This window comes from Opisthocomus hoazin, chromosome 22 (assembly GCF_030867145.1).
Source record: "Opisthocomus hoazin isolate bOpiHoa1 chromosome 22, bOpiHoa1.hap1, whole genome shotgun sequence".
Lineage (NCBI taxonomy): Eukaryota > Metazoa > Chordata > Aves > Opisthocomiformes > Opisthocomidae > Opisthocomus > Opisthocomus hoazin.
In genome coordinates, this window is record NC_134435.1 from 5,544,267 (window position 1) to 5,558,023 (window position 13,757).

The 13,757-nt window shown below is 40.5% G+C and overlaps 1 protein-coding gene across 3 annotated transcripts; it reads right to left on the reverse strand.

Moving 5' to 3' along the window:
• Positions 1–1,111: 1,111 nt before the first annotated feature.
• Positions 1,112–13,117, reverse strand: CLK4 (CDC like kinase 4). Of its 3 annotated transcripts, none has more exons than XM_075441889.1 (14): positions 12,964–13,117; positions 10,889–10,948; positions 10,098–10,255; positions 8,814–9,039; positions 7,508–7,598; positions 7,045–7,111; positions 5,421–5,537; positions 5,156–5,322; positions 4,968–5,062; positions 3,846–3,975; positions 3,423–3,505; positions 2,973–3,052; positions 1,557–1,644; positions 1,112–1,469 (listed from the first exon to the last, which is right to left on the reverse strand). In XM_075441889.1, the coding sequence occupies exons 3-14, from the start codon at positions 10,247–10,249 to the stop codon at positions 1,332–1,334; spliced, it is 1,434 nt and encodes a 477-aa protein (XP_075298004.1). In that variant the 5' UTR covers positions 10,250–10,255; positions 10,889–10,948; positions 12,964–13,117; the 3' UTR covers positions 1,112–1,331. The 3 variants fall into 3 exon arrangements, with proteins under 3 accessions (XP_075298004.1, XP_075298002.1, XP_075298005.1); XM_075441887.1 differs by having other exon boundaries at positions 10,831–10,948; XM_075441890.1 differs by lacking the exons at positions 7,508–7,598; positions 8,814–9,039 and having other exon boundaries at positions 10,831–10,948.
• Positions 13,118–13,757: the final 640 nt, after the last annotated feature.

A 13,757-nucleotide genomic window follows, 5' to 3' on the forward strand; every position in this document is an offset into this window, starting at 1 on the left:
GCTACAGACCATAAGCTTTCAAAACCCGTCCCAGTTATATTCCACGCCGGGTCAGAGATAGGGACACCTGGAGCTCCTTGCAAGTTAAGCCTCCTTCCACCTGTGGAACCAGGACACCGGTTTCAAATTGCACTGTGCATTAGGACTTGCTCCTGCACAGCTGAAACTATTTCCTGTCTCCTTCCTGAAGAAAGGCTTGCATGGTAAAGCCAGGACAGCAACTTGTACATCGCATCTGGACTGACAGCCTGGATGAACCCCACCGCGGAAGCTTCCCCTCCCCCTGCCCAGCAAGCCACCCATGCTGCATCCAGTGGATTAAAGCAGCATTGAACAAAACCAAGAAAACATCAGCCTTAACACGAAGAGCAAAAACTACTGAAGTGCATCAATGGGGCTTGGAAAACACTACCATTTTCTTCTCAACTCAGCACCCCAGCTCAGGAAACCTGTCCTCCTCCTTCCTCTGTTGTAGTCTGATGGCAGTGTTTCTCAGTTGCCAAGGCTGCCTAATTTATCAGCAATTACAAACCAAGTTCCACAGAAATATGTATTCAAAGACTTCAGGACAATCTTGTCACTAGTGCAAGAGAAGGGCTTTAACAGGCCACAGTTTTGTGCACACACTATTTCTGTGCATTTTTTCTCCATGGGCAGTACAGTCCTTCTAGAAACCTTACCATGAAAATGCCAATCTTCAATGAATCAAAACAATATCGAAAATGTAACTTTTCAGACCTTAACAAAAAAATTACTTGCAAGTACTTAACACTGAAAGCACCAGACAAGTTTCCAGAGACTAATTAGCCAGCCAGAGAGCAACGCATGCTGTTTACCAGACAATCGGGCAAAAAGGTGACCCACAAGAGAGATACCTACTTAGAATATACACTGGTTTCAACCACGTTTCAGGATGCCATCACAAAGTACTATATACAGCATGATTAGGTAGCCTTAAGCCTTCAAATCTTTTCGTTATGACTGATAAAAGCAAGCTAGGTCAAAACATCTAATGTTTTCAAAACGTGCCCAGCTAGCCCACAGACTCCTCACCTCAAGTCAGATGCTCAACTACCCCCATCTGAAAAAGCACAGAGTTTCAAAAAGAAAACAATTTTCAAAAATGAAAATTACTTTTATTTTTCACTTTGATACCCCTAAGACTACAACTGTTCAACAAGGTAAACGTAACAGTTATACAAAACATAGGTAAGTATTTACAGACTTAACTGTACAAAATAATTTAAGGTTTACAAAAGTTTCATGCAACCTCGTTGACTGACACAGTCTAAGAAATCTCCCTGGAGAAGCATAAAGATCTTTGAATTCATTTATTTTCTTAATGGGTGGAAAAAAGGATGCTGCAAGGCTTCATCAAGAGTAATTCTTTTGACTGGATCGTATTCCAGCATTCTGCGAACAAGGTCAAACAGATTTTCATGATCTGTGTCTTGGCAATGCATGAATTCCTGGAAGAAAAAAAGAAAAGGAATCATTTTAGAGAGATCTTTCACAACCAAATCTAAAAAAAACGTAATAAAAACGTTGTCTCCTACCTGTAAAGGCTTACAGCGTCTCCTAACATATCGTCCTGCAGAGCTGTGTTCATCCCAGTCCAATCGGTCGTGGTGAAAATAATGCTTTCTGCACGGTAAAGAACATTATTTTAAGATCGTGCCAGTGCCTAAAGTGGGCAGATGCTTTTCTAAGAAGTTCGGAAACACCATAAAAAGTGTTCCTGCATATCCCTCTGCATTTGGAAGCTGACATCTCTTCTAGCTAATACTTATTCACAGAGACCTGTTGCTTTTATATTACCATTGTCACAACATTTAGAATCAGGCCCTTCAGTACTCCCATCAAAAAAGCAGCCACTGAAGACATATTTTCCATTACTGACATTTAAAGAGATGGATGCTTTAGGATGTTCCAAGAGAACAACTTGGTGTCATCTGCTAGCAACAAATAAAAGACAGCTTGCCAATTTCTCAACTTTTTGAAAAACATTTCTTGTAAAATCTGCAGAGTTTAACCGGGTAGTCACTATTTAACAAAAACAGACATTCCCAAATATCTTTAAGAAGTGTACTGCAAATACATGAGACTACCAGTGCAACGAAACTTCTGACAAATCCATATCTCAGCATCACTTTAACACTGCTAGGTATGTAGCATTTTATCTTTAAAATACTACCTGTCCTCTATTCCAACTGCAGCTAAGTTTTTTCTCATTTTTCAAAATGTATTACGAATCCCCTGGAAAACTGTAATAACCTAAATACATTGCCCAGCCCAGAATTACTGGAATTCTACTACAACACGAGTTACAGGATTGTCTAGATTAGCTGGCAAGAGGACAATTTATCGCAGAAAGACAACAGACCATCAAATCTCACATGCTCTGGATTTTGGACATACAGGGGTTAGGGAAGAACCCTGTGCTGGCTGCTTCTCCCTGCAGTGCAAGTGGAAAACTCCTGCTGCATGCAGTTATCTTTGAGGAAGAGAGAAAGGTCACTAAAGCACATGTCTGAGGGATGCAAAGGGACAGTGGAAGAGGCTGGCAGCTGTTTCAGCAAGTCAGGACCCTCTTCTTCCTCTCAGTATAAATCTTCTGATGACAGCAGGTTCTTTATTTTCACAGCATACAGAAAAATAGGTGTCTAATGCTGTTCTGGCAACCATACCAAACTTAGCTTTGAAGGCTTAAGAACATTCATACTCAGTTATTGTTCAAGAGGCTAGCATTTTGGTTGCTGGCAACTCAAGACTAAAACCAGAAGACAGGACTACCATCAACTACTTTATTCACCTAAATCTGACACAGCTTCTTGCAACAGACTAACAGGTAACAAAAAGCCTGCAAGTCTCTTTGTTGACTTCCAGAAGCTCACAGCTAACAATGGAAATGTTAAGATGTCTCTTATAATAGGAAAATATCAGGCAACTTACTCCTCCTGTAATGAACTCACCTGGATTTCTTGATCATGTGAGCTGGCAGAGGCCCTAGTATTCTTTCCATCATTGCCAAGTGTTCCTTACTATCATGTGTCTGCGTGGAAAAAGCAATGAATGCACTTTCCAGATTTTTCTACTCTCAGCCACTTGGTAACAACATGCATTTACAAACAAGATGTTCAAGTTTTGTATGAGTATGTTTTCTTTACTCTTAATTCTAGCAGTATCCTCAGACTCTAGACAGGCTCCACCATCCAGAAAGTCAGAAGAGATGATCTTAAATAGTCTGACGGAGGTATCCAAGACATCACATATTCCTATATGCAGGCTGTCTTTATAATCTCATCTACAGAATACTTAAAAAAGCCTGTAAGGTCACATCTTTTACAGTAACAGTTAAGTGCATGTCCTTGAAATATCAAAATCAATAGTCTGTGACAAAAACGTTCAATTTAAATGCATACCTGAAACACTGTAAATCCTAGGTAATACTCAATTAGAATACAACCAATACTCCAAACATCACAAGGCTGCGACCATCCCAGTGCTGCAAAATAGGCAAAGTTTATGTTTGACTTTTTAATATATTCCCAAAACTTGTAATCCATAAAGCCTATGCCCAGTTTCCATGCATTTACTGATGCCCATTTTTCCCCTCCATACCTCTCCTCAAACCTTGGTGGGAGAGGAACACATCTGGACTTCTGTTTTTAGAGTATCTCTAAAATATTTTAGAATATTTCTTTACTGTTTACTCACAAGAATTTTAACACCACCATCTGCAACAGATGACTGAATTATTAGAAACACAAGAAACTGCTCAAATTCATGAAGACATCTCAATGAACTGTAATTCACTGCCAGAAGGTTTAAAAGTCTTTACTGACCTAGAATAACCTCAGGAGCTCTATAATGCCTTGTAGACACTAATGTGCTGTGATGTTCATCATCAAAAGTTGCACTTCCAAAATCAACGACTTTGATGTCTGTGTTTTTTAAAGTGCGTTCATCTCGCTTCTGCAAGAAAAATTTGTTTTTTCATAGTTAGGCAAAAGGTGTTCATCACATTGTCTTGTCTCCAAAATAACAGTTAACATAAAACACTAAAAAATAAACCTATGTTACAAAGCACTCCTTCCAAATACATCAATTCCTGCTCAGCTCAAGCTCCAAGAAAGAGGAGCTGATAACAAAGTGATTTAATCTGAATACTCGAAACAGCCGAGTAAAAGACCTTTCCCACACTAACAGAGCTCCTTGCCTCTTTCTTTAACCTTCAAGTCAACTTCAGTTAGTTATCTCTGTCTTGATTTTTATTATCCATTGGTGCATATGCTCATTTACGTAAATTCAGCTCTAAATAAAAGTTTTTATACTTTGAAAAAAGAGCAGCAACATAAAGAAAAACTTGTATTTCTGCCAGTGCTAGAAGTGATTTGTGCAGACAAGTCCTTCTCCTCACATTGTGTCTTAGTGTTTTCTTAGATTTAAAAGGAAGACACTGGTCACGAATAGTCCTGTCCAGGGCACATGCCAGTTATAACACTACCCCAATGATCAACATCATATGCTGATGAAAAACAGAAAATCCCATCTTAGCTATTAAGCCAAGGACTGCAAAACTGACAGTCACTTCAGACTCCAGGGTAATCAGACAGAAAGCAAGATCTGACATTCCTCTCAAAAGGCAGAGATGCTTAAAAGAAATGGATTCAAATGGCTTAAGAAATACAAAGGAAAATACCTGGCTAAATTAAAAGCCATTAACACAATGCTCCTTACGAATGCCAGAACTTCACTGAACAGCAAAGAACTAGTGATCAGATGAAACAGTTACAATCAGAGCAAAGTTACTCACTTGGCAGAAAGTTAGTACATCTCAAAGAGCACAGGAAAAAAAAAAAGTCTAGAATACCACTGGACCTCTGTAGTTCATATTTTTTAAAATAAAAGTTTAGCTGAAGACAGAAGCAGCCCAATTCAAGTTGGGAGACAAAGAACAAGCTTACCATTTTGGCATTGTACTTCACTATGTAATCAGACTCCACAAACAAGATATTTTCAGGCTTGAGATCTGTATGAGTTAGTTTATTATGGTGTAAAACTACAAGGAAAAAAGAACAGTATTCCATAATTAATACATTAATGGGGGGGGGGAGAAAAAAAACATTTAATAAGACTATTGAGATTTACTTACAGTTTATAGACTGGCAAATTTGATAAGCCATATTTCTAATGTCATTAATATGAAATGGCAGAAAGCTGTTTTCCTTAATAAAGTCATAAGTACTAAGTCCCAGTAGCTCAAAAACAATGCAAACATGGCCATGATGATCAAACCATTCCAGCATCTGGACACAGCGGCTTCGAAAAGAAATATATAAACACATGAAAACTCAATTTACTGAATAATTATCTTCCGCAAATCCTTAGTATGCTGAATATTCTAATTTCATACTTACAAAGTGCTGCTTGGATCCATGGTGTTTAAGTGTTCCAACACCTGTATTTCTGAACGGGCTGCTTCCCGGTATCTACCAACATTTTTCACAATTTTAACTGCTACATGCATTCCTCTCCTTTAAAAGAAAGTAAAACATCATAAACTGAATCACTTACTGTTAAGATTATTGTAACCCCTAAGCAGCTTGATTTTAATAAAAAACACAGGAAGATTAAAGAGAGAATTATGAGTCGGATTAGGGGAATGTGACTTCAGCACACTGAATTTAACCATAACTGTTTTCATAAAGAAATGTAATACCAATCTCTACATCATCAAATACTCGCAGTACATGCTACACCAACTAATTCTCAGTCTTATTACCTCATCTAAGGTACAATAAACCTTAGGAATCCACCTGCAAGGCGATTAAAAAAAGAATGGCCAAGTTCTCATTTCAGGAAAGTACTGCAAAAATTTGACAGTTTTTCCTGCAACTTGCACAACTTGTTCTGGCTCTTTTCCAGTGCTGCTATGGAATCAGGCGAATCGAGCATCTTCTGAACTTCAGAGTCCGAGTATTTTGTACTAGTGAAAACTGACCTACGCTCAGTATAACATTCTATTACTTAAATGGAACACCAATACACGTAATTCGTTCTACCCCATTCAATCACAGACAATTTTTAATTGCTTCTGTAAACCTATTTAGATTCTAATGACTTAAGCATACTGTCTGCCCTTGCAACACCAAACTTCTGAACAGACTTAACTCATACAGGAGTTTTCTTCTCCACCAAACAGGCCATCACATGAAGTAACCACTCCATTAAACAAAAGGTTTTATGCTGGATTGCTGTGCATTCAGAAGTTCAAAGGGTAATTCTGATTATGGAGACTGAGGAAAGAAATTTACACCCTGGCCAATCCCAAGCAGTTGCTTTCACTGAGAACCAAAACTACCTTCTCAGCATCTCACCGCATCATCTTCTAAAAGTCAGTCTCCCAAATCAATTCTGCACCCTTTACATACCCTCACATTCCCTAGTTAAGGCAACAGCACTTGTATGACCAACAGAAAAACATAATGAAGCAAATCATAGTTCTCCCCCTTCAAAAAGGGCAGATGACATCTATTTAGTAATCAGTAGTTTGCACCATGCAGTTACATAGCCTGTACAGAAAAAAACATATGTCTAGTTATAAAAAGGTTTATTTCTGAAAGAAACCCTCTCTAGACAGATGTTTCCCAAGACAAACGCGGTTAGTTTATTGCTAAAGACAGATTCTCAAAACTTAAAGGATAAACAAAGTAACCAAAAGTATTTCTCTATATACCATCTCCTGGAAAGTCAGTACCCTGCAAGGGTCTTTCATGGAGCAACAGAAGAAACAAAAAACATTTACAGCACTGGAAGAGATGACTGAAGAACCTCAAAAACAATCAGGAACAGATGTGGTATCACCTGAAAATCCTTCGAAATTTTAAATGAGAAATAAGCTTAGAAGGTAGCTCTCACACAAAACCACTACCATTTCTTTCTTAAATATATTTGAACTGTGACTATTTTAAAAAAACATCCCTGAGCTTTAATTTCTGTCTTTTGCCACGAGATCCGCTTACGAAGACAACCAACACTTACATATCATGATCTATGCACTCCACTACTTTTCCAAAAGCTCCTTCTCCTAAAGTTGCAATAACTTCATCTAAAAAGAACAAATGCAAGTTAGAATTATACAACTACTTAAACAATAATGATTATTATTAATGTAGATTTAAAAATGCACCATTACAAAAGCGTAATTACTTTAAATCTCAGCATCTGAGTGCATTATTTTATTGGACAGGCGTCATGAAAACAGTTAGCAAAAAAGCTATCTCTTGTTCTAATCTCAAGATTCAAGTTCATTTAGTAATTGGAACTTTTTGAACACAGTATTTAAATTCTACAGAAAAGGAGATATGCAAAAAAACAAAAAAGCACAAAAAAAACAGAACAAAAAGAGCAATGAAGATTTTTTTAGCCCCCCTCCTCTGACATACTATTCTAAACAGACTTTTTGCTGAAAAGTTTTTAAAAAGTGTTGAAAAATGTTCTATACATCTTGCTCTCAGAACGTCTCCACTTTCACAGATCAGGTGACCCTCCTCATCATCCTCTACACTCCTGGATCTTTTCCTTCGGTGACTCTTCTGGAAACGGCACCAAGATCGTCCAGCCAATCAATATATCACAGTGAATTCAGGGCAGAACACGCAATTCATTCAGCGGGGAGATATTCAGGCATTCAGTTACACACCAGGCCACGAACAGTTGGCAGGAGCAATTTCAAATTCAGTCCCCAGAAATTCACAGGGCACAGTTTATGTTACAGAAGAAAAACATGGCAAGGAACAGATTTTCAGATAAATACTTAAAGTGACAAAGCAACAGAAAAAACAACACAATTTTGTCTCTCAAACAGTGGCTTAACTGAAGACAGATTAAGAATGCAACATCACTATTTCTAATGCTTTGCTAGCAAATAACAAAAAAATGTATTTATTTTACACATCTAAGCTTACAGTCAGGTGAACTGTTACTATTTTTTAAACATACACTTTATATAATCTAAGCATTAAAAAAAATAGCAATTAATTTTACTTCCCTCATGTTTAGAGAGAGAAGAAAAATTTTTCTGAAGTTGCTAGTTTGCATTGTATTATCTAATACAACTTGCTGTTTCCTATTGCCTAAATGTGACATGAAACACCTGAAGCTGAAGATGTATGAGTGGGCATGATGCCAACACCGAGAAATTCAGAGAGCGTGCCTTCAAAGAAGGCAAGCAGCAAACTTATCCCATCTTCAGTAAGACATTAGCTGCCATTAACCAGGCACATGGCTTATCAAAGTTTTCTGGAATCAGGTGTAGAACTGTAGAGCTTGTTCTGATCAATTTACCAGACATGTACATCTCAGTTCTAATTAAGCTTACACTAAAAAGACATGTCACTTAAATCACTTTTAGAAATAGAATGTATGGCAACTCACAGTCTACCTGAAAAACCACAGTGCACTATGTTGTAAAACTAGAAAGTGACAACTGTACTTCGAAATAGGATAGTTACCTGTTCTCAATTTCAAGATAACATTTTTCAGATTAATCCCTGTGATCTTAACCACTAGCCACCTACGTTCCCATTGTATAACGAGTACTGATGATAATCTCACCCCCCACCCAACACCGATCCAAAAGTCTCAAGTAAGAATACATTCATATGCTCGCAAATGGACTCAACTACAAATCCTTCTTTAATACTATAGTATTTCTTAAAGTACTGTGACCAGGAATTGAAGTTCTAGCGCTCACTTAAGCAGCCTATTACCACTAATTCATTAATAATAAAGTTAAAAATTACTCATACCGAATGCGATTGGTGACTGGAGCAATGGTGTCTCTTATGCTTCCTTTTATGACTACTTTTCCTGCTCCGACCAGAGGATTTGCTATAGTGATGATGGTGACTCTTTTCATAGTCTCTGTGATAATGTCTGTGGTCATACACTTCACAGAAGTCATTTCTGTATTCCTCAACATATCTCCGGTCATGATGGTCTCTTTCATTTATGGCTCTATCGTCCAAATAATGACTGAAAATATATTTCAAGTGAATGTTCTCCACTTCAAAAACTTGAGGTTCCAACAAGACAAGTGACTTGAGCTGAGTTACAGAGTTACACCGTAACTGTCCTTACACCAAGAATGTGTTCTAGTAGACTCCCCAAAAATAGTGGAGCTTTTGATGTTACTTTATTAGGAATCTAACAACAGTGTCAGTCTCAAATACATAGAAGACATCAGCACAAACAATATATAATCCATCCAGTTTGCACAGTAAATAGACTCAAAAAGGAGAACACTTCCTAAAAACATACCGAGCAACTCAATTACAATCTTCAAAGTCACACGATAAAACATTCTTAATACAGCAATAATCCCCTTCTATGCTTTCAAATCTCAAAGTGTAAAAAAAATAAAACCTGGAGACTGAAAGAAGTAGCACTGCTCTTAGTGCTCTACATTAAAAGCCTCTGAGACTATCTGGATCAAGGATCTTCTGCACAGAAAAAAAAAAAATCTTTAAGAAAGCTACTGAGGCAAAGAGCCCCCATATTGCTGTACACTTACTCCTTCCAGCGTTTTGTAAGCATGAGTATGAGCTCTTAGAAGAATTGCATGGGATCTTCTTGTCAAGGGGAAAAAAAAAAACAAAACCACACAACAGAAAAACCACATCTTTCCAGTGAAAGCAGTGTGGGAGAAAAAGCAAACCACCTCCAAATTAGTAAGAGAAACTCATACTTACCATTATATTAAATGATAAATAAACCTTCTCTTCCTTTTGTTCAGATTACATAAATGAAAAGGCATAGTTTTCACTTGACATTTAATATTGAAAGTATTCAATACTTAATTAACTGATAACAGTGAAACAAACTAGCCGCATTTACCTGTTTTTTATTAAAGAAATTCCATTTAACGGTTCAAGTACTGTGTTAACAAAACCAACTACCTCTTCGGCTTGTCTTAAGTGAGCCAAACCTCAAGGCATTGCCAACTTTGGGCACTCAAAAACTCTTATCCTGAAAACATATTTATTCTAGACATGGTAAGAAACATCAGCGCTACTCAATTCAGAGTCTTATACCTGTCTGAAACGTGATCTGGTTTATAGCGCTTGCTTTCTTGTCCACTGCTGTGGGACCTTTTCCTGCGTTTACGGCTGCTACTGTACTTTCTTTGATCCCAGCTCTTTCTGTCGTCCCATTCAGGACAACGAGATTGCTTTGAATGCCGCATCTGCCACTGAAAAAAAACAAATGAACAAAAACACGTAAAAGACAAAAGCGTTACATTAGTATTTGTAGATACAAGCCAACTACTGTAGTATCATAAAATACGACAGAACTAGAAAGAACCATTTCCTCAAATCATTCTTCTTCCTCAGCTTCCTCCAAGTATCATTTTGTTTGGCGAGTACACATAGCTTTCTCATCCTAACACTGTAACACTTATGAAACAAATCAAGATTAAATAGGCCAACTCATCTTCACTTCATAGCTTCAAACATGCCGTTAAAGCCTGTTTTAAATAAACTTTTAAGTGACTGAAGAGAATAATTTCCTTCACGAGTCTTCTGTTAGAGAGAGACCTTTAATCTTCAAACACACCCTCTTCAACAAAATCGTGATTTAGTTCTTCATTCTGCATGGTACATAAGTTACTACATGTAAGTCAAGTATGTACAATCAGACTAAAAACTTCTCTCACAAAGAGATCACCGTTAAACAGACACTTTTTGAAGTTTTAGCAACAACCACAATGAACCCTGATATATTAGTAACTCTGTAGTACTATGATTCAAGCCACAATTTTCGAACCTTATTAGCATGCAAGTACGCAGGTGTTTCACAATTCAGCTGATTCACCAAAACCCACCAGCTTCCGTTGCTAGATGTTATATGGAGGAATTCTGTGTTCAAACAGGTACATGCACAACTGAAAAAAAGGAAAAGTAAATCACAGCTGTAGAATTAAGAGTATAACAAAACCACCCAGTTTTGTTTACTCATGTGTGGCAGGAGTTTTTGAAAATAAGCTTACAGTATATTCTGAAGAATGAACTAACACAGGACGAGAAAAAAAGTTTCCACAGTAAGCAGTGATAGCAAGAAAAGTAGTTCAGTAACAAAGATAGCAATAAAAAAAATAATGTTACACAGAACTACATTGGTTGCCTCTATACCAACTGGAGGCATTACGAAGGAAACTTTTAGAACATGTAAATGGCAAGCCTGTTTTGAAAAAGAGGATGTCTTGTACTTTCATAAGATTCATCACAGGTTGGTAGTTAAAAAACCCCCCACTATAGACACCTACACCAATGTTTTTTACAAAAAACTGTTTTCAAAGTACAAATACAATGCAAACAGCAGCAAATTGCAAAAATAAATGGCTGGTACACACCTGAGTCAGTCATGATCTAGGTCTCACAAACATCTTAATTCACTTATGATACATTAATAAGAAATAAAAATACTAATGTATCGAATGACAAACAAAAACATCTGAAGGATTAAGACAAAATTAAAACCGATTACCGTTTCATTTACATGCCCGAATTTCTTTTCTTCTTACCCAGCTCCAAAGCCACTCTACCCTATTTTCAACCTACATAATTTATAAAACACACTCAGGTTTCAGTTATTCTGCTTCTGAGGTGAAGAGTTCCACCCCCCCCCCCCATACACTAAGTTATAGGCGAGTTGAGGATTGTACTTAGGATTGCCTTTTTCATTTCCTTCCTCATTTGGCATAAGGCAGGCTGCACTAAGGCTTTATAGTGGAACACCTAAATAAATATCTAAATAAAATCACCATTAAGTGTCCTGCAGAGGGAGGTCTGGGCGTGGAAAGATGGACATTCAACACAGAAAAATGGAAGAAAAGGTTTAGCTGAAGACTAACTGCTGCTTAACTACACTCAAGTGTACACAGAATTACTGAAATGAAGACGGAAGTTGCAAATCCTGTCCCTAAAAGAGCCAAGTAAACGCAAATAACCAAATGGTTAGAATCGGTCTGTGCAAGGCCCGAAGTGGCCACAACCCATTTCACAGCAGGAGCCACCTTAAGATTTCTTGAGTGTTATGCACTCCCTCTAAATTTATGCACCGAAGCACTTCACTTATGTAATACTGACAGCTGACACAAACATATGCATTCCTATAGCATATGGTCCTAATCCATACCACAGGACGCTTTCACTCCCACATTTTGCCATAAGGTTTCTCAAATAGGAGCCGTGGACCTTTTGTAAAAGACCCATAGATAGCGCGTCTCAGGAAGGCCACGAAAGTCCTGCCATAAACTGCCTACGCAGCAATTTCTAAATGTCTCTCCCCGAAAACTTGGCAGGCTGTACGGATCGGAAGAGGTCAAAGGCTTGTTTCTCTGAGGTGACCAAAGTCCGCCCGGCCGGGCCGACCGGAGTCTCTGGGGGCCCGATACGCAGGAGCAGGTCCTACAGAAGACACCCGCTACCCCAACCCACGGGCCGCGAAGTCCACTCCCACGCCGGCCTTCCCTCGGGAGGCTTCTGGAGCCCGAGGGGGGGGAAGGAAGGGCCCCTCTCCGCTGCCATCTGAGCAGGCGCCAAACACCTCCGTGCAGGCCGGGCTCGCCAGCCGAGTTGCGCGGCCCCCACCCCGCAGCACCCACCGCACACGAGGCCCCAGCTCTGCCCCCCCAGATCCGCCCCTGGGAAACCCTGACCGGGGAGGGTCCTGTACCGAGAATCCCCCCACCCACACTAACACCTCCTCAGTCAACCCCTCACGCAGGGCTCTACGCTCACCCTGCTCCCCGGGCCGCGGAGACGACGCGAACAGCCCCCTCCTCACCCCACCCCGGGCCCTCTGCGCCCCCGCTGCTTCGCCCCCTGGAAACGTAAGGGAGAGAGGAAAAAGGGAAGAAGAAAAGAGCCCGAGAAGAAGGCCGCCTCCACCACTTACAGCTGAAAAGAAAAAGGCGAGCGAGCCCCGCGTCCGCCCTGCGCACACAAACAAAATGGCGGCCGCGACCGAGCGCGGAGCAACTGCTTCCTCCTGTCCTCCCTCGCGCTCCTCTCCCTCTCGCGCCTCCTGTGCGGCGTGACGCCAGGCGCACAGCACAATGGGCGGGCGTAGGACGAAGGGCCGAGCCGTCACAGGCGCCGACGGGGCGGAAGAGGCCCCGCCCTGGGGGAGTGGCCCCGCTCCCCAAGTGCCGCGGCAGTAGGCAACATGGCGGCCGCTCTGAGGGGAGGGGGAGGCTGTCCGCCTGACCCTGCCCTTTCCCCGCGCCCCTCTGAGGGGGAACCTCGAAGGAGCTGAGGCCGTGTGGGTTGGCGACCCAAATTCATGCAGGGGTTCAAGCAGCGAGCTCGGGCTCATGGCTACCGCTGAGCTGCAGGGCCACCCTCCTCTGGTGCCTGCCTAGGCCTTACGTGTGGCTTTGCCACACGGGTGGAGCGGGCCAGAAACTGCACCGCCAAAATGAACTCACCAAACGCAGTTCACTGTCCACTGCTAGGCCTGGCTTCATGCTGACACTTAACGTTCTAGGAGTAGCTCGGAGGTAGATCCAGGGGGAGTCGTTCCTTTGTGACGCTGGTGGTAAAAAGCTAATGAAGTTGATTATCTGCCCAAGTCAGCAGCTCACCTCCCTGAGTAACCGCTCTGACCGCTGAAAAGGGAGCGCGTCCGTTGGTGAGGGCAAGGAAAAGGAGGTACCCTACTGGGGCAGACCCAGGAGAGGCCACAGGGCT

Bases quoted from the DNA above. Each gene is read 5' to 3' on its own strand.
- CLK4 (XM_075441889.1), bottom strand. From the start codon at position 10,249: ATGCGGCATTCAAAGCAATCTCGTTGTCCTGAATGGGACGACAGAAAG. The intron at 5,538-7,044 runs GTAAGTGTTGGT...TTTCTTTTAAAG, and splicing joins GAGTGCATAGATCATGATAT to GAGAGGAATGCATGTAGCAG. The intron at 5,063-5,155 runs GTAAGTAAATCT...TTTTCCTTGTAG, and splicing joins AATTTGCCAGTCTATAAACT to TTTTACACCATAATAAACTA.